This window comes from Alligator sinensis, unplaced genomic scaffold, assembly GCF_000455745.1.
Source record: "Alligator sinensis unplaced genomic scaffold, ASM45574v1 scaffold442_1, whole genome shotgun sequence".
NCBI classification, from domain to species: domain Eukaryota; kingdom Metazoa; phylum Chordata; order Crocodylia; family Alligatoridae; genus Alligator; species Alligator sinensis.
The window spans coordinates 3280682-3302821 of NW_005841829.1; the positions used below are offsets into that span (position 1 = coordinate 3280682).

The window sequence follows — 22140 nt, forward strand, 5'->3', positions numbered from 1 at the left end:
CTGCTCCAAATCAGCAATGGATGCGACATAGAGAGCTAAAGTTTCCACAAGTTTTTGTTTCATTCTACAAAGCTCAGCGCTTGCATTATTCCTATCCAAAGGATACCTTGTTTAACCCTCATGCTTGCAGTGCCTTTAACTTCACGTCACTGCTCTGTTGTAATGGCATGAAACCAACTGTTATAAGGAGAACAGAAACAGGGTGGAATAGCAACCACAACTGGACTATTTGTATTTAAAGGTGGGGACGCTTCATAAAATACAAGTAAAAGTAAAGGTAGTGGGACAGTGTTATACTTTAACAATGTGAAAAACTTTAAAAGAAATAAGAAGTTAGCACGCACAGAACATTGTTGGTTTGGTCCAAGTCATTTCAGAAAAGGATCGTAAAAAAGGTTTGACTAGAGTAGTGGAAGAAGTCTTTTATAGACCCCAGGGGTTGAATCTGGCTATACTTAAAGATCTTTATAATATTATTAGACACATACAATAGTATTCTGTTTCACCTTGTGCATCTACGTGATGGTTTTCCAGTAAAATAAGTGGCAGTGGCATTTTTGGCATATATGCACAGTTTCCAATTCTATTAAACAGTGACAGCATTATAGAAGAGTTGGTTCTTGGCAATAACCTTGAATCAAATGAACATAAGTTCATGACTGACTCATGCCCCCGACAGCTGGGAGGGCATGGCAACGGCGGGAGCACGGTGGGAGCGCAGTGGCGGTAAGCAGTGGAGCTCCCACAGACACTGCCGGTGCTTTCAGCAGCGGAGTTGTGGGGGGGGTGAGTGATGACCAAGGGTTGTGGACCACCTGCAGCTGCCTTCAGCAGCAGCGGCCAGCAGAGATCTCGGACTGCCCACAGATGCCACTGGCAGTGTCAGCTATGGGGTGGCAAACAGTGACCGCCCACGGGCACAGCCAACAGTGTCAGTGGTGCCTTTTTGTAGGGGGTGCACCGCCACATTCAGGGGGTGCACGTGCACCCGCATGCACCCCCTACACATCACCCTTGCATGAGTTGATTCCATTTAAATTAAATGGAAGGATAAACAAACATAGGTCTGGAACAAAGGGTTTTGTTTTAAAAAAGTAAACTTTGACAAACTGAGGGAACTAAGTGGAGCCTAAGACCTCAAAATGGAGAAAGCTTTGGATCTCTCTAAATCAAAACATCTGACACTTTTCCCCCAAGCAAGGTGAATAAAATAACTTATAACGAAGAGCCCCAAACTAACCAGATGAATAACCACCTCATCAAGACTACTAGAAGTAAACAGGGAGCCCATAAGGAATGGAAAAAGGGATTGAGCCACTGGAAAGATACAGCTCCGAGAGTATAGGGATGAAATGGGAAATACCAAAAATCATTCTAAGTTGAAAATGCTGAAGTGTTTTAGTTCAACAATTATGAAATGCAACTTTTCAACATTTCCTTTTGTAATGGTATTTTTGCTCAGGTCACATGAAGCATTTCAGATTGACCTCAAATTAAATATCTTTTTTTTTCACTAAAAATACAATTTAAAAAAATTATTTCAACTTAAATCATTTTTTCCTGAATCTTCAATTAAGCTGTTGGATTAAAAAAATCTATTATTCCTTCAGTTTTCTTTTGGGGGCAGAATGATGTTGTGATGGAGTATGAGTTTTATTGTAATAATTCTGTGTTAACTGTCTTCGTGTTCTAATAAAGCTGCATTCCTCAGTTTACCTATAAAGTTAGTGCATGGCGAAAGAAGCATTAATAGGATCCCTGCTAAGTGTCAGAGCTACCTAAATGCATGACAAGACAAGAGAGAACTTCACTATCAACAGGACTTAAATAGTCTCTCCAGAGTGGAGCTGGACATTAGCTCCTTGGGTCACAGCCACGGAAAATTAGGGAATGTCAGGGACTGAAAGGCCAGAGTTTCAAGAGTGGGAAGGAGTGGAAAGGACCCAAGGTCCCCCCCTCCCCCCCACCCCGTTCTAGAAGCCACATCTAGGCTGGCTTCAGGGCCCACTGTCACAGACTGTGACAAGGCTGTAGTGGTCCCAAGCACCCGCCTGATAGGATGGGATTCTTTAGCTCAGAACAGGAGTCACCAACCTATGTCACATGGCCTGGATGTGGACTGTGGAGTCTTTGTATCTAGTCTGTGGAGCCATGGTTTTGGCAGCATTCAGAGGTTGTGGGCTCTGCTCATACTGCACTGCAGCTGGATGCCAGAGGCTTGGTGGAGAAGGAGTTCCCCCTGGGCTATGCCACAGGTGGACAGCATGGGCTTGGGTGGAAGGGTGCTCTCTCTGTGATGCACTACACTGCAGCTAGGCAGCAAGAAGTGGTAGCAATGGTTGGGTCCTACTGCCTGCCTATTTCTGACCTAAGCTGATCATTCTGGGTCCCCACTAAAAATGTTGCAGTCCCTTGGCTTAGAAAATGAAAGCTGTGTGATTGCTGTTTATAAATACATGGAGGGAGAACTATTTAAACTAAAAGTCAATGTTGGCAGAAGAATGAATGAACTGACCATGTATATATTTAAGATGGAAATTAAAAGAAAATTTCTAAACAATGTAGTTGGGTTCTAGAAAAGATTTCCAATAGTACTTGGGGCAAAACACTAGCTAGTATTAAGACGGACCTTGATAAGTTCATCAATGAGGTCACCACATTGTGAGATTGGACTAAGTAACTTTCTGGCCCTATGTCCTATGCTTCCTATAGCTTTTACCATTTAAATTCAAAGGGAGAGGATCCATTCAGGAAGCAAAGCACTTTTAATGATTTCCCCAGTTTGCTGTGCAGGTCTCTTCTACTAAAAGGCAGAATATTCTCTGGCACCATTTGCTAAGATGTGTGAAAATATTTACACAATTTTGAGAACAGCTTTTCTTGAAATCTTCATAATCACTTTGGGAGCATCTACACGAGACACTACCTATGCAGCAGCTGAATAATACTGTGCAGTAGGACGTCACAGCACAAACTGTGCTAATACGCTACTGCACAGTATTATTAGGCTACTGTGCAGTAGGATCACTAAGGCTAGGGACAGACATTCAAAAAGCCTGAGCCTGAATTGATTGGTTAGTCTAACCTGCCTAAATTAAATTAGTTTGCAACTGCACAGACTTTCCCTCTGAACTGAAGAAATGCAAGCACATGCCTGCAGTGGCTCAGGCTAGAAGCCAGGGGGTGCTAAAGCAGCCCTCCCTTGCCTTCCATAGTGCTGAGCAGAGGGGGTGTGGCCAAGCCCTGGCAGGATGCTATGATAAAGGAGAGGTTTAAGCCCTCATCCTGCCTGCACCATCCCAGGCTTCTCCTCCCGCTTGCTGCTCAAGGGGCAGGAGTGTTGACAGACCTCAGCCCCTGGCAAGTACTCTGAGGCAAAGGGATGTGTGTGCAGTGCACGCATCTGTTGATAATACTGAGATTTTCAATCTCCCTCTCTCTGCTTCTTCATACTGTCTGCAAACCTGACAGGCAAGGGAGTCAGCAGAGAAGTGATAACACAGCATTTATCAGCCCATCAACAAAACAAAAGTTCCTCTCCTTAGTTCAAGCTCTTCTTAAACAGTTTTTTCCAAGGAAGGAACAGAGGGACATTACCAGTTGACTTGTTGATTGGCTCCAAAAAGCCTTAAGCAGACACTGTTCTGTCTGCCTGTCCCAGTGAAATTGAACACACACACACACCCCTCTCAGCATTAACTAACATACCACATGCCTAGGGTTTGTGGAGCTGGGGTCCATGCTGTGGGAGATGGGAGGGAGGGAAGGGTGGGAACCCTGCTTGAACAACAAGCAGCAAGGTTGGGTGGGAGAAAGGGGGAAGCCAGGCAGACCCCTCTGCCAGAGCTTGAGCTAGGGAGCAGGGGCATGGGGCCATCTCTGTTCTCTGAAGCAGAGAACACAGTCCAGCCCATGGCTGCAAAGCATCTGGGATGCTGTGAGACTGGTTTAACTTGAACCGGGAAGTGGTCTGGGACAGACATTGCATAAACGGGTTTGACCCAAACCAGTTAAGTCCCTTACTACATTCAACCATCTTAAACCAGTTTCAGCCATTTTGAAACTGGTTTATGTGCATTGAACTTATTTTCTGTTGCAAGTTGAAACCAGTTTCTGACCACTTAAACTGGTTTGTGTGTAATGTCTGTCCCTAGCCTAAAATGGTGTTCGCCAGTGCTACTGTGCAGTAACTGCAGTTACTGCATGTTTATTTAGTTCTTGATTTTACAAATATTAAATTAAATGCACCGTAACTACTGCACATTAATGAACATGTAGACATACCCTTTATGTTTTAAACTATTCTCTAATGGAGGGACAAACCCTCAGCATTATGAGAATGAAATTTATCAGCTGTAACTAGTAACTGAACTCCTACTTGCCAACTAATCTTTTCAATCTTTCCAACCCATGAGTCACAGTATAAAACAGGACACTATCAACTAATATTTGCTCCTGTCATGCTGAAATAGTTTCACTGATTAGAACTTTATTTAGTACCTCTTCACTCTATCTTGGACTGAGCCAAGCCAGATACATAAGCAGAGCTAGAAAGAAATACTTTATGAGCTCCTCAGCAGGTGTATATTAAGCTCCACTTGACCCATTCATTCTGAAACTGGATTTTTTTTCCCTTCTGGCTTCCTTTTTCTTTCAAAACTTGAACCTAAGCTTGAACTGTCTCCATCATCTTTTAATCAAACCAATACATTTACCATACAACGCTAACTTACTGTGCTTCTTTGCATGGGACTTTGGAGGATGATCTTGTGTTTTTTTTCCATCAGAGGACTCTGCAAAAAATGAAATGAAGTTGTTCTTGTAAATTTGGTTAAGCAATTTCCATTGACTAGCATGTTAAGAAAAAGAAAACCACAAAAATAAGTCCCTGTTTTGAAGACAATAACTTTTCAAAAGTTAAACTAATGCAGGAAACAAGGGGATGCTTTTGTTTTGTGAGTTACATTTTAATCAGCCAGTTGTACAAAGAGACCATTGATAAATAAAGAATAAATACTGAGATATACAGCTGGCTGTGTAAACATAAATTAGATTAACAAATCCCTCAACTAGTGTCCCTTGTACCTAATGTATGTGTCAGAATGAAAAGAAAGAGGATCAGGTCTATAAAAGGAATTCATAAATTGTCCCATTATATCCCAGGCTTCGCTGTAGCATGTAATTTAGGGGACTCTTTTATTGGTATAGGGATGATCTAATGTGAAATGTATGTACTAGTGTTAATGTACAGTATATCTGCTTGCCTAAAAACATAATGATCTTGCAGGGCATTGTTGCTAAGAAAATTTAAAAACAAAAAGTATTCTTAATACTCAGGCCAAGTGAGTTTTTGGCAGCTAGACATATATATTGTTCCTATGACTCTTACTGGTGGAATATTATCACCTGTAACCAGCTTAGATAGAATAGGATTTCTAGCTCAAGCTGTTCCTCAGAAACTAAGAAGTTACAATTGTTTATCACTTATCACCTATATAGGAATCGATGTATTTAACATTCCCATTCTCAGAGAAAGTAAAATTGAAATCTATTACTGAAATCTATCAGAATTGGTTTATCTTAATTAATTTAAGAACTGTCAAAACATACCATATTACCAATTATAAGTCCTGTCCCTATTTGTTTTAGGATGTTTAGTGCCCAAATTGTATTAGTAAAGCTTAGGAAGCACACCTTTATTTTCCAGCTATTATGCATTCATAATTACCATCATTTTGCATGGAAATTGAGCATTTGTATGTACAAACAACTTACAGTATATATATATTTGCATTAAAATGTGCCTTGTTTGCGCACACAACTGTAATAATTGCATGTGAAAAAATAGGTGCAAAACATTTCACAAGCTTACTGTGCTCAATGGCCACCTGGATGCACAAACTCGGAAGTGGAGACTGTACAAGTCAGAGAAGATAGTCCTTACTTGTTCTTTTAGTCTGACATAACATGGTTGTGACACAGAGCCGCAATAAACTCTGAGCACATCTTTACATGTCTATTTTGCCTTTCAAAGAGCAAGACATTTACTAAGCTAGAAATTAACCCACAAAGAAATTATGCAATGATTTTGCTGTCTGTGTCCAAACTCCCACAGAAGCTCTCACAGAAGTTATTAAATGGTTATCATAGAATCACAGGGTTGAAAGGGGCCTCCAGGTATTCAGGAATCACCATTCCTAGATCAGACAGAATGCCTATTTATCTTTTTTCTTGAAAATTTCTGATGAAGACAATTCTACAGTTGCCCTAGGTATATTGTCCTACTGTTCTTATAATTAGAAATCAAGAGTCAGTAGGAATTTTGTTTTGTGTAACGATCTGCTCTTCAATTTGTTAGGTAGTTTGACCTGAAACACCATTTTGAAAGCCTCATATAGCTTGGAAATTGCTTTACTATTTTCCATTTAACTGGAGATTTATTCTTTGAAATGGAGTTGCCTTCCACCTAGTCAATGATTTATTCCTCATTTCACCTGTGTAAACAGCATCCCATTCTGCCTCAACTCTTACATGGAGACTTGTTCCAAGCATGCAACATTAGAAGGCTGAGGCTTGACAGATGAAAAGAATTATGAAGCAGTTTCAACAAAGCTGCCTTGCAACACCTGTGACAAAAGATTTCAGATTATTTGCATATGATTCACGAATGAGCCACTTCTTTACGGGATATACAAATTTAGTTTTTGCAACAGGCAGTGCCCTTGGCGTGCCACCCTAGCTCTAGGCTCAACAAGTCAACAGATAAGCACACCAAGCCAAGAAATTTGACAGGCTCTCAGTACTGTCAGGGAGATCTGAGGAGCTGGCAGACATTTTATGAGAATGGGTGGTGTCAAGATAAAAAGCAAAGTTTTTTCCCCCTCCTTTCCATTTATTGCTGAGTGCATTTGTTTAAAGCATTATGTCACCTTGGCAAGCCTTGCTGTGCATATAAGCCCGGGCTGCACCAAATATGCACACTCTCATACACATACAGTTACTGTATCTTGAATGGTGTCAGGTGGATTAAGGATCGGGACCACTGGACAAAGCATAAAGCTTTGTGGGGAGATGCAGGAACACCTAGGGGGAGGACTCAAATCATAATATTTCTTCCTTATCTTTCTCTCTTTTCCCTCCTAAATACAGTTCTGTCAAGAAGCCTTCCTTCCTGTCAACCTCATTTTCTTCTCCTCTTTCTTGTTCCTTCCTTCTCTTCTGGCTCTTTCCCATCTGTCACTAATTCTTCTACAACCTCCTGACTAATCCATCATGTCTTCCTCTTCACGTTCTTCACTGCCTTCCCACAGCAGCCACTAAACCACCATTTCCAAAGCATCCCAGCCACACACAGATGCATCCACACACCATGCCACTATCTTGCCTTCTATAAAAAGGCGAAGTATATCCCTATTACTCTGGAGGTACACAGTATCCATAGAAGAGATGGAATGGCACACTAGAGATATAAATGACACACTGTAGATACGCAGACAAGGTCCTTAGACCAACACGGCTACAACCTACACCCCTGCACACTGTAGATACTACACTGTAGATAAGCTTCTGACTTGCCCCAGCATGCCTTGAAACACCCCCTGCTATCACACAATTCACGAGGTAGCTTCATGCTTGCTCTCTGGCTCCTCTGTGTTGGATTATCAAGCAAAAATGAACCATAAGTGAATGCTGAATCCGCTTTATGTGTTTCATGCAAACCACTTTACTAACCGCTGGAGTGTAGACACTACCAAAAAGGAACACAGCAGTCATATCTTTGCACCACACAACAGTTTGCGACAGGAGATGAACATCTTGTCTCTCTAACACTAACTTCCATTTTGAGACAGTCCCCTTTGCAAGATATGTGAAGTGACCCCTGAAGTTGCAGATTATTTCTTCTTCTTCTTGACAGAGATCAAAGAAAAGATTTCTGTAAAACACTCTCTGGTAGAAAGAGCAACTCAAAGAGCCCTCAACATTGGTATTGTTTGGTTCAAAATTATTCAAAAGTCCTTCAACAGATGACCACAAAGGCTTTTATTGATCGGTAACTCAAGGATTTGTGCAAGAGAATCAAGAGCAAGAGAATTAAGAATGCCTTACCAATAGACTGTTGACTAAGACTGGTTGCAGAAATCTGGGCACGACAATAAGTTTTATTATCCAATAAATCTGGGGATTAAAAAGAAGAAATTTAGAGTGACATCCTCTTGCACCAATAAAAACACCTCAGAAATGCTTGAAGAGTTGCATCAATTACCTACGGTACTACCATAGCCACTGTCATACAGATAATTCTCTTCTTTCCAGAATGCCATTAATGATGGATCTGAAGATAAGAGACCAAAAGGGAAACTGTATCATTAAAAGAAAGATTTTGAGAGATGAGGTGAATAACAATGAGACACTGAAAGACTAAATGAATGAGGTTTATGTGACAAATGAGTCTAGGAAGAGAACACTGAAGAGGTTACAAAGCAGACTCTTATTTTCAACTATGTGATAAGGGGGAGGTTTACCTAGTGGCAAACAGGTTAAGTTATTTTGTTTGGGCTTTCTTTTCTTATAGCCTCTTAGCTAGTAATTCAGTTGTGTTTCCTAAACTAGCTCATCCTCCTGCCTAATCTAGCCCAGCCACATTTGACACAATGCTTTTTTTTATTATTTAATGATTGTATTTTTCCATATTTGGGATTCTAGTAAAATCAGACAGTATGGGGGTTGTTATTATTCTCTGTGCCCAGAAGCCCCCACTGGATTTAACGATATATAAAGAGACACAAAGAGATTTTTTTTTTTATGTAAGACCCAAACATTTGATTTCTTTTTAATGTAAGATCCATTTTATATCATTACATTCTATTGTGGAGTCTTTGCATGAGCACAGACTGAGGGCCTGTTGCTAAATGACATCTTTATGGGCACAGAACGCAAAACACAAAACTAGAGAAGAATTTTAAAGTTACCCTTAGAGGCACATTACTCATTAAGCACTATTTAATTGAGTGTTATAGTGATATAGTCAAAACCTGTACATATTTGATTTTTTTTTTTTAGCACCTGGTGGAATTAGTCTTTTTATATTCCAGATTTTGAAGTCAGACATGTTAAGTGTAATTTTCGTTCTAGCTCTAAATCAAAGGCGATAAAGCATAACATTCAAGTTTGGGTTTTATTCATAAATGTATAAATGCAATTAAAAGTTAAAAATGAACTATTGGCTAAGTCATCAGGTTTGGCTAGGAATTTAGCAGGTATGCAACTAATAGGTACATGTTTAGGCATCCTAAACCCATGTTCTTGTATTAGTACACACCCTCTTCTTGTTTAGACACCTGATCTACCTAATGTTGTCTCTGAAAACAAATCTTATCAAGCTGGAGCATAGGAAAAGGGAATTATTTTTCCTCTCATTTCTACCTTTTCTAGAACCCACATCCCAGCAATCTTCCCTGATTTAGTGGGACCAGCCAAGCTTCCTTCAGTATCATTTCTGTTTTGTCACAAGGAGCAAGCTATCAGGCTTACTCTTCCTGAAAGGCACAGCCTATTTCTTCTGCAGCACACCTGCACCCTGCCAGATCCCAGACAAAAACTGAAGCTGGTGTTTGAATCATATCCACTAATGTTTAAGGCACCCCACAACTCTAGCTCCTTTCTCTCCAACTCTAGGTCCTCCTTCAACTCTGTCCTTAACTATATTCCATTCTGCAATGCAAGGGTAATAGGCTAAGTGGTTTAATAAGGCTGTCAATGTCTGTAATGCCTCATACTATGTGTAGGTGTTAATTTTGTCAAAAAATTGTGTGTGTTTGCTGGTGGGTCATTAAGACACCCACATGTATGGGAGTTGGGAGTGGCTGTGTATTGTGATGTCAGGTATCAGCCAAGATATGTTTGAAAAGGAACCTTGAAAATGTCCAAGCAGACAACATGGGCTGGATTGTATTGTTAATGAAACCAAGCCCCAGGAATTAATCAAGTTAGTTGTGTGTATTTTTGACAGCCATCCTGATATTTCACAAACCTGGTTTATTTTTACTGAACTTGGGGGGGGGGGGGGGGGGGGGGGCAGGGCTTGGGAAAACATCTTAATGAAATGTTTTAAGATTTCTATTCAAAAGACTTTTTGCTTTGACATTTCTGAGTTTCTTTGAAATAATTTTAAGAGCTTTCAAAATGGAAACAAACATTTTGTTTCATTTAAAACAAATTTATTTTAAACAATTATTTTTAAAAATTATTTTAAACAAATTTCTCTTAAATTTTCATCCACGCTTGGGAAAACATCTTAATGAAATGTTTTAAGATTTCTATTCAAAAGACTTTTTGCTTTGACATTTCTGAGTTTCTTTGAAATAATTTTAAGAGCTTTCAAAATGGAAACAAACATTTTGTTTCATTTAAAACAAATTTATTTTAAACAATTATTTTTAAAAATTATTTTAAACAAATTTCTCTTAAATTTTCATCCACTAAACAGTGAAAATTAAAAAGATATTTGTTTTAAAAAATGTCTAGTTTGGGTTGACCCCAAAATGCCTTTTATTTCCCCCCAGAACCTGCAGTAAGGCAAAATACAGTCATTGGCACAACCCTCGTGGGTAGCCACTGTAGAATCTGGAGAAGGGTGGAGAAGACATTGTATAGGTCCCCAAACTCAAGTGACCCTTTGCAGACCAGTGCCATGCAATACCAGTGCCTCCACAATACAATGGAAAGGATTTACCAGCACTCTAGAAAATTCAGGTTGAGTTCAGTCTACATTGTTTAACATACTCTTTTATGAAAGGCAGATATTTTTTGTGCTTAAGTGAAGCAGATGCCACCCAAGGTAAAATTTTGCTCCCCAGCACATCACTATTGTTATTACTGACCTGTTTGTTCTGTTTTAACAATGACATTATGTGATTGGTACATATCACTTCCACACTGACCTGAAAGAAACCAAATGTTGGAAGAGAGTTATAACAAGACATGACAAGAAATGAAGATAAATCTCTCTGCAGGAACTAATATAGTTGAGACAGAAGGCTAATTTGGAGAAGATATGATGTGACACACACAGTCTCCCCCACACTGCAATCTCCTGTCTAATATTCAAGGAGGGATTTGCTGGACATGAGAAAGATCAGATGAAAGCATGGATGGAAGAGTCTGTCATTTACCTTTCTTTGTCTCTTTTTATGCAATAAAGTGAGTTAACTTCTTGCCTACATGGGCCTCAGAAAAAATATTCCCTTTGCAGACTTGGGATATAGAAAGATATAAATAAAAGTACATCATACAGGGAACAACATATGGATAATCTGAAACTAAGTGGGTGTGATATGACAAACCATTTCACATTTTTGCAGTGTTTTATGTAATTCAGATATAGTTGAGCATATCTGTAGCTGTTTTAAATTACTTTTAGTGAGCATTATCAAAAGATTTATTTTTAACCTTAACTCCTATATCTAATAACCTGTTACTGACTTGGTACATATTGTTGTGATAAATTTCCAAATAGTAAGACTTTCAGTTAGTGGTAGAGGTGCACTAGCAGGACACTGAGCAGCAAACATGTTTCAATGAATTCCTCATTGTTGGGCAAACTCAAATCATGTGAGCATTAATGGGATACAGAGCTCCTTTCCTCAGTATAAGAAGGTGGGCTACTCTGCTAACAAAGAACAGCTTTGGGGTGTTGTTACAATGTCCCCTCCTCTTTCAGGGTCTTTTCCCAAAATGGCTAATGTCTTAGAGATCCCAGGAAAACTTTGTAAAGCTGCAGATTTGGATAGCGAGGGGTTTCAGTCTTGTGTATCTTAGGAGCTCTACATCAGGGAAGCTCCATTCCCAGGGAGCTGTTGTATCCCCCAGAGCTTCAGTGAGTGCAAACCTGAGGAACATAAATGACCTTTGATCAATCCAAAACTAAAAGAATTGTGTTTGCATTTGCAGTCTTGTCTGTCCATATACTAATGCATATTTACCATTCCATTTTAGATGCTGGAGGTTGGAGTAAAGAAGCTGTCCTGCTGTCCCAGCTGCCTGGATGAATTCTTGCAAGCTCATGCTACACAGATGTTCACCATTGATGTCAAATTCCTGGAAAGGTATGCAGTTGGCATCCAGCTGGTTGGTATCAAGGAGATGTTGTAGCCATTCCCAAACCTGGAACTTAGTCCAGTACTGAGGATGAATTTCATGCCACTGAGTTCCATAGAAACTGCTAGACACTGAGAAAGAAACATTATTTATTTACTGTCTCTTTTAGAACAACAGTAGTAAAGTCCATGTACTGTGTGCAGAAAGGGTTAGTATTTAAACCAAATGAACTAAACGCTAGCAGATCTGGGTCCTCTTCCAAGCATCCCACACTGGCCTGATTATCTGTGGGCATGTCACCTCACAACTCTATCTCATCTTCCCTATCTGCAAAAGGGGGAGGGGGCAGAGGTAAGAAAACTAACCCATGTACTAGGGTGTGGTGAGTATTAAACTCAGTAATGTTTGTAAAGTGGTTTGAAATTCTTGGATGGAAGCTCAGCTGGAGGGAAAAGTATTAAAGCAAAGATGCATTGATGTCCATGTAGGAAAAGGCACTCTCAAAATATGTATATCAATGACAGGCCAGTTCTTGCAGAACTCTCTTTGCATTCAATGGGAGTATAGCTTGAATAGGGACAGAATGAATAAAGTAGGGATTGCAGGGTTTGAATACAGAAAAATAAATGTACTCAGTGACCATATCTACACGAGACACTGACTGCACAGTAGCTAGTTACTACTGTGCAGTAGCATCGTGTGGCACAAAGCATGACGCAACACTACTGCTCTGTAGTAAGGAGCTACTGCGCAGTCAGTGTCACCCAAAAGCCTTATGGCAATGGTACTGCGCAGTCATTCAGTACTCATGTATGCAAGTACTAAATGACTGCACAGTAATAACTGCGCAGGCAGCATCTTGTGTAGACACAGCCAGTATAACTTGTGCGGTAAAGTCAATCATACACACACACACACACACACACACACACACACACACACACATATCCATCAGTTATAAAGCAGAGCTGATCCTCTTATACAGGGATGGCCAACTTGTAGCATATATTCCACAAGTGGCACAAGCAGCTTCTGCAGTGTAGTCATGGAAGGGACAGGCAGCACAGTGGCAGATAAGGCAGGAAGCAAAAAACAAAGCAGTAGATCATGCAGGGAGCACAGGATAGGAAGCGGATGGGCAGGAGAAGTGGATCAGAATGGCACTCAAGGAGGGTGTAGGGCTAATTGGTAGCATGCCTGCCAAAAATGTTGGCTACCACCGTTCTTGTAAATGCAGAAACATAGAGCTGGGGGAATGAAGCAACTTGTGGGCTATGACATTATGCAATAGAGGGACTGGTATGGAAGGCAATTTGAGGAAAGGCAACTCATGGCCTGATTTCTACATCTGGTGACTATGGAAGATGTAATTGATAAGGCTTGCTCTGAGGTATATATGTGCAGTAGTATTCAAAATGCTACCAGTGCCATCAAAGTGTTGACAATAGTGATTGCAATATAAATGTGGAGTGAAAGTTATTAATATCCTATTTTATTCACATACTACAGTCACCTTTTTCCTGAAAATTAGTAATTGATAACAGGGGTGCAGTTCTTAAATGAAGAAAGTGATTCTGAACAGTTTGTTTAAAAGGAAAAAATCTTTTTTTCTTCATCCTGCCTTCCCAAAACAAGGTGCATGTCTTATTTGGTGAGTAAGGGGCTGCTTAATGAGTAAATGTATCAAAACCTGGTCTTTAGAAGGGGCATGTTCTCTACCCTAAATTGCTTGTAACCTAAAGAAGCCAAGAGGTGGGAGGATGCATGGGCCAATTCATGCTAAAAAAACTAAATTAGTTTTACTTGAACAGGTGGATTTAAATAAAAGGTTAGAAGGCATAGAGTGAGGATATTTAGAGAGATGGCATAGTGGCATGTTTCTCAAAGAGTAAGTAGCAGGATAAATGCACAAAGTAAAACTTAGGGAAAGGAGACAAGCAGAGCAGTAAGGACTCGAAAGGACATGGAGATCAAGAGAAAGAAAAAACAGATTTGTAGACAGGAGTACAAGAATGTGAAGAGCCTTGGAGATTAAGGCAAAAATCTGAATATGAAGCAATAAAGGACAGAAAACTAAAACTAAACTGAAACTAAAAGAGACATTCAAGAGAAGGATCACATTGTTTGCAAACTAAAGGAGGGAGATGATATTAGCTGCAATATTTTGTATACTGGGATCAAGGAAAGATGAGAAACAATGAAGTAATTATATCAATCAAGGTTAGCAATGTTGACAAAAGCATAAAGAAGGCTTGAGAAGGGGGGCATAAAGAAAAGACAGATTGTTGTATCTCAGCTACATGACACAAACTCAATAGGTGAAATTCATGGGTAAAATCCTATAGCTTGCATTATGCAGAAGGCCAGACCAGGAATATGTCTTTCCAGAGCAAGACAACTCCATGTAGAGACAGGCCACTGCCAACCTGAGAAACACTGTCCCTGCCTTGTGTACATGAGTTAAGTACATGTGCTGTGCCACACTAATACAGTGATGCTGCTTCCTAATAAAAAGCTAGAGCTTTGCAGGACGGGCGTGGTGCATCTCAGCAAGCATTTCATGGTACCGGTAGACATACAATGTAGGCGTACCATGGTGCCAGAGCACTTCCTCGTTGCCATACAATAACACATTCTAGAAGTGCATTGTTTGCTTCTACCTTGGCCCCCCTTTGAGAAACCAGCAGTCAGTGCACAGCTTAATTAAATTTGACTATTATCTGGGTAGTTAGCACAAAGAATATGGTAGAAGCTCTGCAGACAGAGAGCAGGACAAGATCCTTGCCTCCCAAAAGTGTAATATCTAAAACATAAGTAACACAAACTTGTTTTTTCTTACCAAGCAGTATACTGTCCAGTTAGATATTCTTCCCTAAGGGAAAATGTAGTTTTACCAATTCCAGATTGAGAGAGAGAGAGAGATTTATATTTATATATTTATAAACACTTAATTCTGTTTGAATTTGGGTGAAAATACTCTTCCTTCCATGTTAGAATTTCCCAACAAACTCAGAAGTTTCTGGTAATTTGGGAGACTGTAACCCAATTTTTAAAATCTACAAAATACTGGCTTGAATATTTTAAAGCCATTTCTAGGAACTGAAATATTGCTGAAAACTCCATTAAACCAGTGGTATATTCACAGAGGAGGAGACAAAAGCCACTGAGTGGCAACAATAGAAGGAGATACTCAGGAAAAGCTTGGTGTAGGCAAGAGCAGTGATCTGTAACAATGGCATTTTAATCATACAAAGGTTGTTTTAGTTACAGCTATTTCATGTGCCAGAAAGTGTAATAAAGGGCTTCACTGCTACTACCTTAGTAAAGTTTCCACCCTGACTATAGATGACATACCAGTAGGTGACCCTGCATATAAGCCATTTCAGTCCCCGCCCCCCCTTTACCCATTAACGCTGAGAACAAGAGCTGGTCAAAAAACAGGAGGGGGGTATAAATTGTGTGATGATATTTCCTCAAAATATGAACATCGGTATTTTAACATTTAAGGTTTGTTTCCCCTTTAAATTCCAAACTGTATAGCCCTTGTACACTGGGAGTGGAGAGGGAAAATGGTCAAAGTATAGCTCTGCTATACCAGCTCTTCAGTACACCTCTCCTATCCAAGGAACTGATCTGTTATTGTATATGCCCAAAACAAGAATATCCAAAGCAGCTGTAAAAAATGTTGCTAATAAAATCCTTGAGTCGCCCTCACTACCAGCACAGGGGAATTAAGGTTGTGTTGGGAACTACCTGCAGTAATGGAAGGAACTGTTTCCTGGCCTTGCTGGTGCTGGACTGTGGGAGGAAGTGTTGGAAGCAATAAAGTGCAGGGGTGGGGGTCCTAGAGTATAATGATAGGAATGAGGGGGATAACCTGAATAAATTGTTTGCATGTGTTCCTCCACAGTCCCAGAGATTAAGAGTGCTTTTCACAAGTCACCATAATACAAACCAGGAGACTTCAGATATGAATAAGAAAGCAACTGTGTTAGCGGTACGGAGGCATGTGGTTGGCTTGGAGTTTTGGGTTCCTGTGAACCTGAACTGCTGTTTGGAATTGAAGGGTTGTTTCAAGGGCCCCAATTCCCACAAATAAAGCCCACCAATTTAGGTTGGCAAAACCACGTAAACTAAAAATAGTGATTTTTAGTCAAATATTACCAGTATTTTCTTCCTGAGTATTTAAAGGCAACAAAGGGGGTTCCTTAAGTGCAATTGTACATATTTTTGTGTATTTAGGAATTAGACACACAAAAAGAATTGAGCTCCTTCAAATGCTGCATAAAAACTTTCACAGTACAGTATGTTTGGTTGTAACACCCTACAGGACTGTGATTGGTGTGTGGCTACCTCGTGTGGTTACCTGACTAGGTTTCAGCGATTACGGCTGCTGCCATGACACTGTTTTGAGTGACAAAAATTATGTTAAAAGTTTAATCTAATGCATTATATACCTGCACAGTTCTACCACAGTTCAGTTGTCATAAAATATCTGTACAACAAACTTTCACTTTAAGTCACTGCCTGGAATCTAACCCAAGAAGGTAGCAAGTAAAAGTCATTGCTATCTGATGGCAGTTGGATGACCTACATGAACTGGGACTGGACATCTAGGTCCACTTTGTAAGGGGCAAGTTTTCCACATCCCTAAACTTATCATTACTAATTACCCTTAATGTCAATATATCTGTCTACTGCTCCAAGTTAAAAGATAAGTTTGGTGAAACTGATCTCCCCAATAAAATATTACATGGGAGGTAAATTGTGTGAGTATGTCTTTGGTTTGATTCCTTCTAGCCAGAGATATTTGCTGACCATTGGGGCAGCATATGTGTATGTGAAGTCTGAACTGATTCTGCCCCCGTTGCATTTTTTTCTCTGAAGTGGAAACCTCAGAGCTGTCAATCTTGCCTTTTTTATCGGTAACAAGGTCACTCCAAGAAAAGGTACAAGTAACAAAATAAACCATAAATAATGGCCATTCCCAGGCATTTAATCCTGTCAATGAAAATTTTTATTAATACATTAACAAATGGGAATGTTCCTTGCAGTAGTGGGATTCCAGTGCAGGAGAAAAGATGTTAAAGTGGAGAGGTTAGAAAGTGTACTCTCTAACTCCAGCAGAGGAGAAAAGATGTTAAAGTGGAGCAGTTAGAAAGTACACTTATGCACATTTAAAAGTACAACCACCTCTCCTTTACCCCCTCCTTCAATATAGCTAGCAGATCATCGCTGAATTCCTCCTACCATTACATGTTGGGTATCCCTCTGTCCAGGACGGCTGCTGGTGGAGTAGATTGCTGCTGGAACTGATACTCATTCTGCCAGTTCCTTCCAAAATCATGATCTGCAAAGAAATCAAACAACTTGCTCAGCACTGATGGTATTCCACCAGGCAAGTGGCAAAAAAAAACCCCAAAACCATTGAAGGTGAAGTGAGCAATGCCAATTCCATTCGTAAAAGACACAAGGAACATGTTGCCACAACCCCTTAAGCTGCAATGAAATCTCCTCGCAATAAACATAACCATGCTCAATTTGCATATCTATGAAGCAAGTTTTTACAGCTTCCCATCCATTAATGAATAATCTCTGATCAAGGATGAAACTGAATAGAAACGCAAGGCTCATGATAGAACAGTACTGGAAAATGGCCAAGCTTTGCAAAGTGAAATACAGTGAGATTTTCTTTTAACATAATATTTAAGAAGGTTAAATGGCCATAGATTAAAAAAGAATTTCTTTCTAAACAATAAATGCAACCACAGCCTTGAGAGAGAGACATGCTCAAAATTTCTATCACATTCACAGAGACCCACAAGATAATGGTATATGAAACCTTGTTTTACCTTGTCTAATACATGTTGATAGTGACAGGAAAAGGTTGTCATTATATGATGTCATAAATCATAACATTCTGGCCAGCAAACTCAAAAGACCATGTTATAAGAGCTTAATAATGAGCAGGATATTATTCTAATAGAAAAAGTGGGAGAGAAAGATACCACTATTCATACACAGAGAGTTACCTCAGAATACCACCCCCTATTCTTAGAAGACACACAAACTTTATTTTTGAGTCTAGCCTGCATCAGCTGCATGGAAAAGTCTCTTTCATGTTGCCTATTAGGGACTTGTATACTGTTCCCTTTGTAATAACATACAAAAACATAACACTCAGTTAAACACCTGGGTGAATAAACAGCATATTCCTCACTGATGTGTTTTCTAATTTTTATTAATGTAAGACCCAGAGACGAAAAGTATAAGTTTATTTTATTAATGGGTGTGTACAATCTTTTATTAGTTTGGAGGAGCATTAAGGTAACTCGCTAAGTTACCTTACAAGTTATTGTAACTTACAGTTTCAGATGGCTTTGCAAGATGTGTGTGGTTTGTACAAAGCTGCATCGTTTTTCACACCAGATGTTCATGATAGCAAAAGTTTGTCCAAGAAAAACTGCAACTAACTGGACCAATTTTTCTATTGAAGTCCCTGTGAACATTTGATCTAATCCCGATACACCTTCATTTAAATTCAACTCTCATTCCTCCCTGCTCTTAGTTTGTCAGGAAGATTGCCATGCTGAAAGGTTCAGGTAACCCTTTGCTCAGCATTTGAATTTTTTGATGGTTAGTTACATTAAATTACCAAACCTTGGGTGCATCTACAGGAGATGCTGAATGTGCAGTAAACTAATTCTACTGCATTTTAGTGCAGCAGGCAAAAAACGTGCTAAAGAGCTAATGCACTGTAGAATTAGTCTACAGTCCATTATCGTCACAAAAAAGCATATGCCGGCATTACTGCACAGTAGTGCCAATTACAGCACATTAAGTTTAGTACCTGTGGGTGTGTCAATATGTTCATTAATGCGCTGTTGCTACTGCTCATTAAGTTTAGTATTTGTATAACCTTATAATTTGTATTCATATACTGTATGAATGTACAGTAACTGGCACTACTGAGCCAGTCAGTAGTGCCAGTGCATGGCTTTTTAGTGATGCTACCTGGGCAGTAGCCTAATACTACTGGACATTCACGTCTTAGCATGGTTTGTGCCCTGCACACTAATGCACAGTAGAATTAGGCTACTCTGCACTTAGCACCACATGTAGACATGCCCTGCGAACCATTAAGTTATTACAGGTACTAAACTTAATGTGCCATCATTACAGTGCATCAATGAACGTGTAAATGAGCCCCTTCTGTGGTTCATCCACTTCTAAGCTTTACTAAACTAATACATCACCGACTAAAGTAGATTCATCCTAAATCTCTGAAGCCAAATTCATATTTCAGTTATGTTCCTTTAACATCATCTCAAAATATCTGCTCCTTTTTACACAAACTAGGAAACTGCTACTGTCCAGAAGGAGATCACAGTATTCCAAATACAGAATAAACAGCAATTTTCAAATTTTTATGCATTAATGTTGCCTTTCAAATTAACAAAAACAGTGCATATAGTTGATTTAAGTGTTATACAGGGTAACCTCGTCTCTCTAACATTACCTGCATGAGAATACGTTACGTGAGAAAAAGAGCTTGAGACAGGCCAGGGATCTTAATTATGGGTCTGGATTCAGTCCAAACCCATCAATGGGTTTGGTTTAAACATCAGTGCAGCTCTGGGTGTTTGGCTTCAAGTGTGTGATTTCAGACCATCTCTAATTTATTGCTTGTATCCTGCCCTTTCTTCCTTAATCATTGCTTAGCCAAGCTAAATGTACTAAGACATTTAAAACTTTCTCTTTTCATATACTCATCATATTTATTGTTCTTCTCTGACTGTAGAATACTCAGTCTTTCATATAGATGAAGCACTAAAAACTGGATTCAACCAATTAAGTCTAATCTAGTCACCTAAATGTCCATAGATTTGTGAGTAATTCTCAACCTTTTAAGACTCAAGGCACCCTTTGAGAGACTTGAGGTACTCCTCTAAAATACCAGGTTTTAGTTTTCACTCATTTTTTGACAACAGCAAAAATAATAGAGCAAGTCTTCTGTCACAAAGTACTCAGAAAGACTGCATCAGGTCAGACTGTTTTTAACACTATGGATTCCTATTTAAAATCTCTGGATTTATCTCCCTGGTTGAGAATCACTGATTTAGATGCCTGAACATCTTGGTGGTTCAGGCCCTTAAGGCTTTACAAACTTGGGTCCCAAACACAATAAAATTGACCAAATTTTTACTCACTGACCTGAATGATTCTAGCTAGACTTCACAGCAGAGTCCTGGCAAATTCAAGATATTTGCTAGTTTAGGCCAGACCCTGAAATCTCACTTGTTGGTGGACAAAAAAATGTCAAATGATTAGAGACCTCAAGAGGAAAGAGGATATATTTTAGTCATAGTATATATTTTGCTATATATAAAAAAAATATATGGTCCTAGGAATGGGTACATTAATGAGAGTTTAGGGTGAGTAAAATCAAAGTAAAGACTTCAGAAATTACCCCTTTCATGAATAATCTGTATTTGTTTAACATGCAATTTCATATGTATCTGTGTGTATATGTGTGTGTATGAAATAGCATACGTGTATGTAGGCACATAGCTGTACACATATATTCCCCAGCGCTGAAGTACATCCACCTCCAGAGGATAATGCCTCAATAGCACACAAAAATGCCACACGAGTTTGGGACAGCAAGAAAGGAACATTTTTTCAATTGACAAATCTAAAGAGTTATAAAACCATATGCACAACCTTTCCCCCGCCAAAAAAGTGAGATATAATATGCAGCTTTGCAATGGGGGAGGCCCTCTATTTTAATCTTTCACCCACAGTAGGGGAGACTGGGTGGAGTCTAAAGTCCAAATCCTGAAGGACTGTCACAGTCAAATCTCTTGTTGCCTTCAGTCAGAGTTTCACTGACTCATGACTTCAGGATTGTCAGTAAAGGAATTAGTGTGCAGGGTACTTCTGTTTTTTCTTGACCACATAGCCAGTCAAGGCAGATATCTGACATTCTGTAGTAAACAGGCATTGTCTGATCATGGAGAAGTGCCAGCATTTTTGCAAAACATATTCATAACGAATCATTGAGCTTTGAACCTTGTATGGCGTGCAATATGCAAATTACCTTCTTACAATACAGCTGTGTCCTGAATGCAGATCACTCTGATCCCCATTTTCACATGCCAACACAATGAGCCTACAGATCTACACAGAAAACCCTCCTCTTGATTTTGGACCTGCTTGAGCATGGTTGTTGTGATAATTCTACAAAAAAAGTGTGAAGTGCAAAAGAGACACTTTCACACTTGGCTAATATAAACTGTCAGAAGTCTGCCCAAAACTAGTGAGTTAGCATGGTTAAAACATGGTAATTCCTACAGTCAACACGAGGGAGTTACAGGGCGACCATCATGTCCACCTGTCTTTTGCAGTCCAGTCCAAATGACCTAGTAACGATTTACAGCTAGGCTGACTGAAGGTAGCCACTGGCACAAATCGAAAGCAAAGTTTAAACTCACATCGCCGGAGCCATGGTGAAATGCCTAATTGCTCTGCCACTGCACCCCATGGCATAAACATGATGGTTCTGAAATCTATTTGTAAAACTGGAAGACTTACAAAGTTGAGTCAACTAAGGGTCAGTCACTCAACTTGTGCTTAAGCAGTAAGTCTCAGAGGGTGTGAAGCCCTTAGGGGAAGGAGGCATGCAGCTTTCTGAGTTTTTTCTTTTAACAAAGTGCCCTATACAAAAAAAAAATCCAAACAAAACAGACTGAAACAACTAATGTATGACTCTACCTGTGAACTATGCAAAGTCTAAGAGTGGCTTCCAGCTGAGACAAGCTCACCATGGCTCCTTCAGGCTTGGTTGAATGGGAAGATATTTTTGCCTCATTTCAGAGCGTTTCATTTGATGTCTGTGGGATCTTTTCACATTTTTCCTAATTCATATCATGGCTGAATTCCAAGTGTAGGTTTTACCTGCAACTATCTGAATCATATTACTTATGTAGTGAAGACATAATCCATGATCTTCAGGATTTGCAGTTTATAAGACAAATAACTGGC

General features: G+C 39.6%; 1 protein-coding gene across 2 annotated transcripts in view; it reads right to left on the reverse strand.

Moving 5' to 3' along the window:
* EHF (ETS homologous factor) overlaps positions 1 to 22140 on the reverse strand; it is a 57453-nt gene that overhangs the window by 6330 nt on the left and 28983 nt on the right. For both annotated transcript variants that reach the window (XM_025216563.1, XM_006014659.3), the window contains exons 2-7: positions 17347 to 17446; positions 11982 to 12227; positions 10881 to 10940; positions 8264 to 8332; positions 8107 to 8175; positions 4734 to 4793 (exon numbers count right to left, since the gene is read on the reverse strand). In XM_025216563.1, coding sequence (XP_025072348.1) covers positions 4734 to 4793; positions 8107 to 8175; positions 8264 to 8332; positions 10881 to 10940; positions 11982 to 12227; positions 17347 to 17443 — 601 coding nt within the window. In that variant the 5' untranslated portion in view covers positions 17444 to 17446. The remainder of the gene's footprint in view (positions 1 to 4733; positions 4794 to 8106; positions 8176 to 8263; positions 8333 to 10880; positions 10941 to 11981; positions 12228 to 17346; positions 17447 to 22140) is intronic.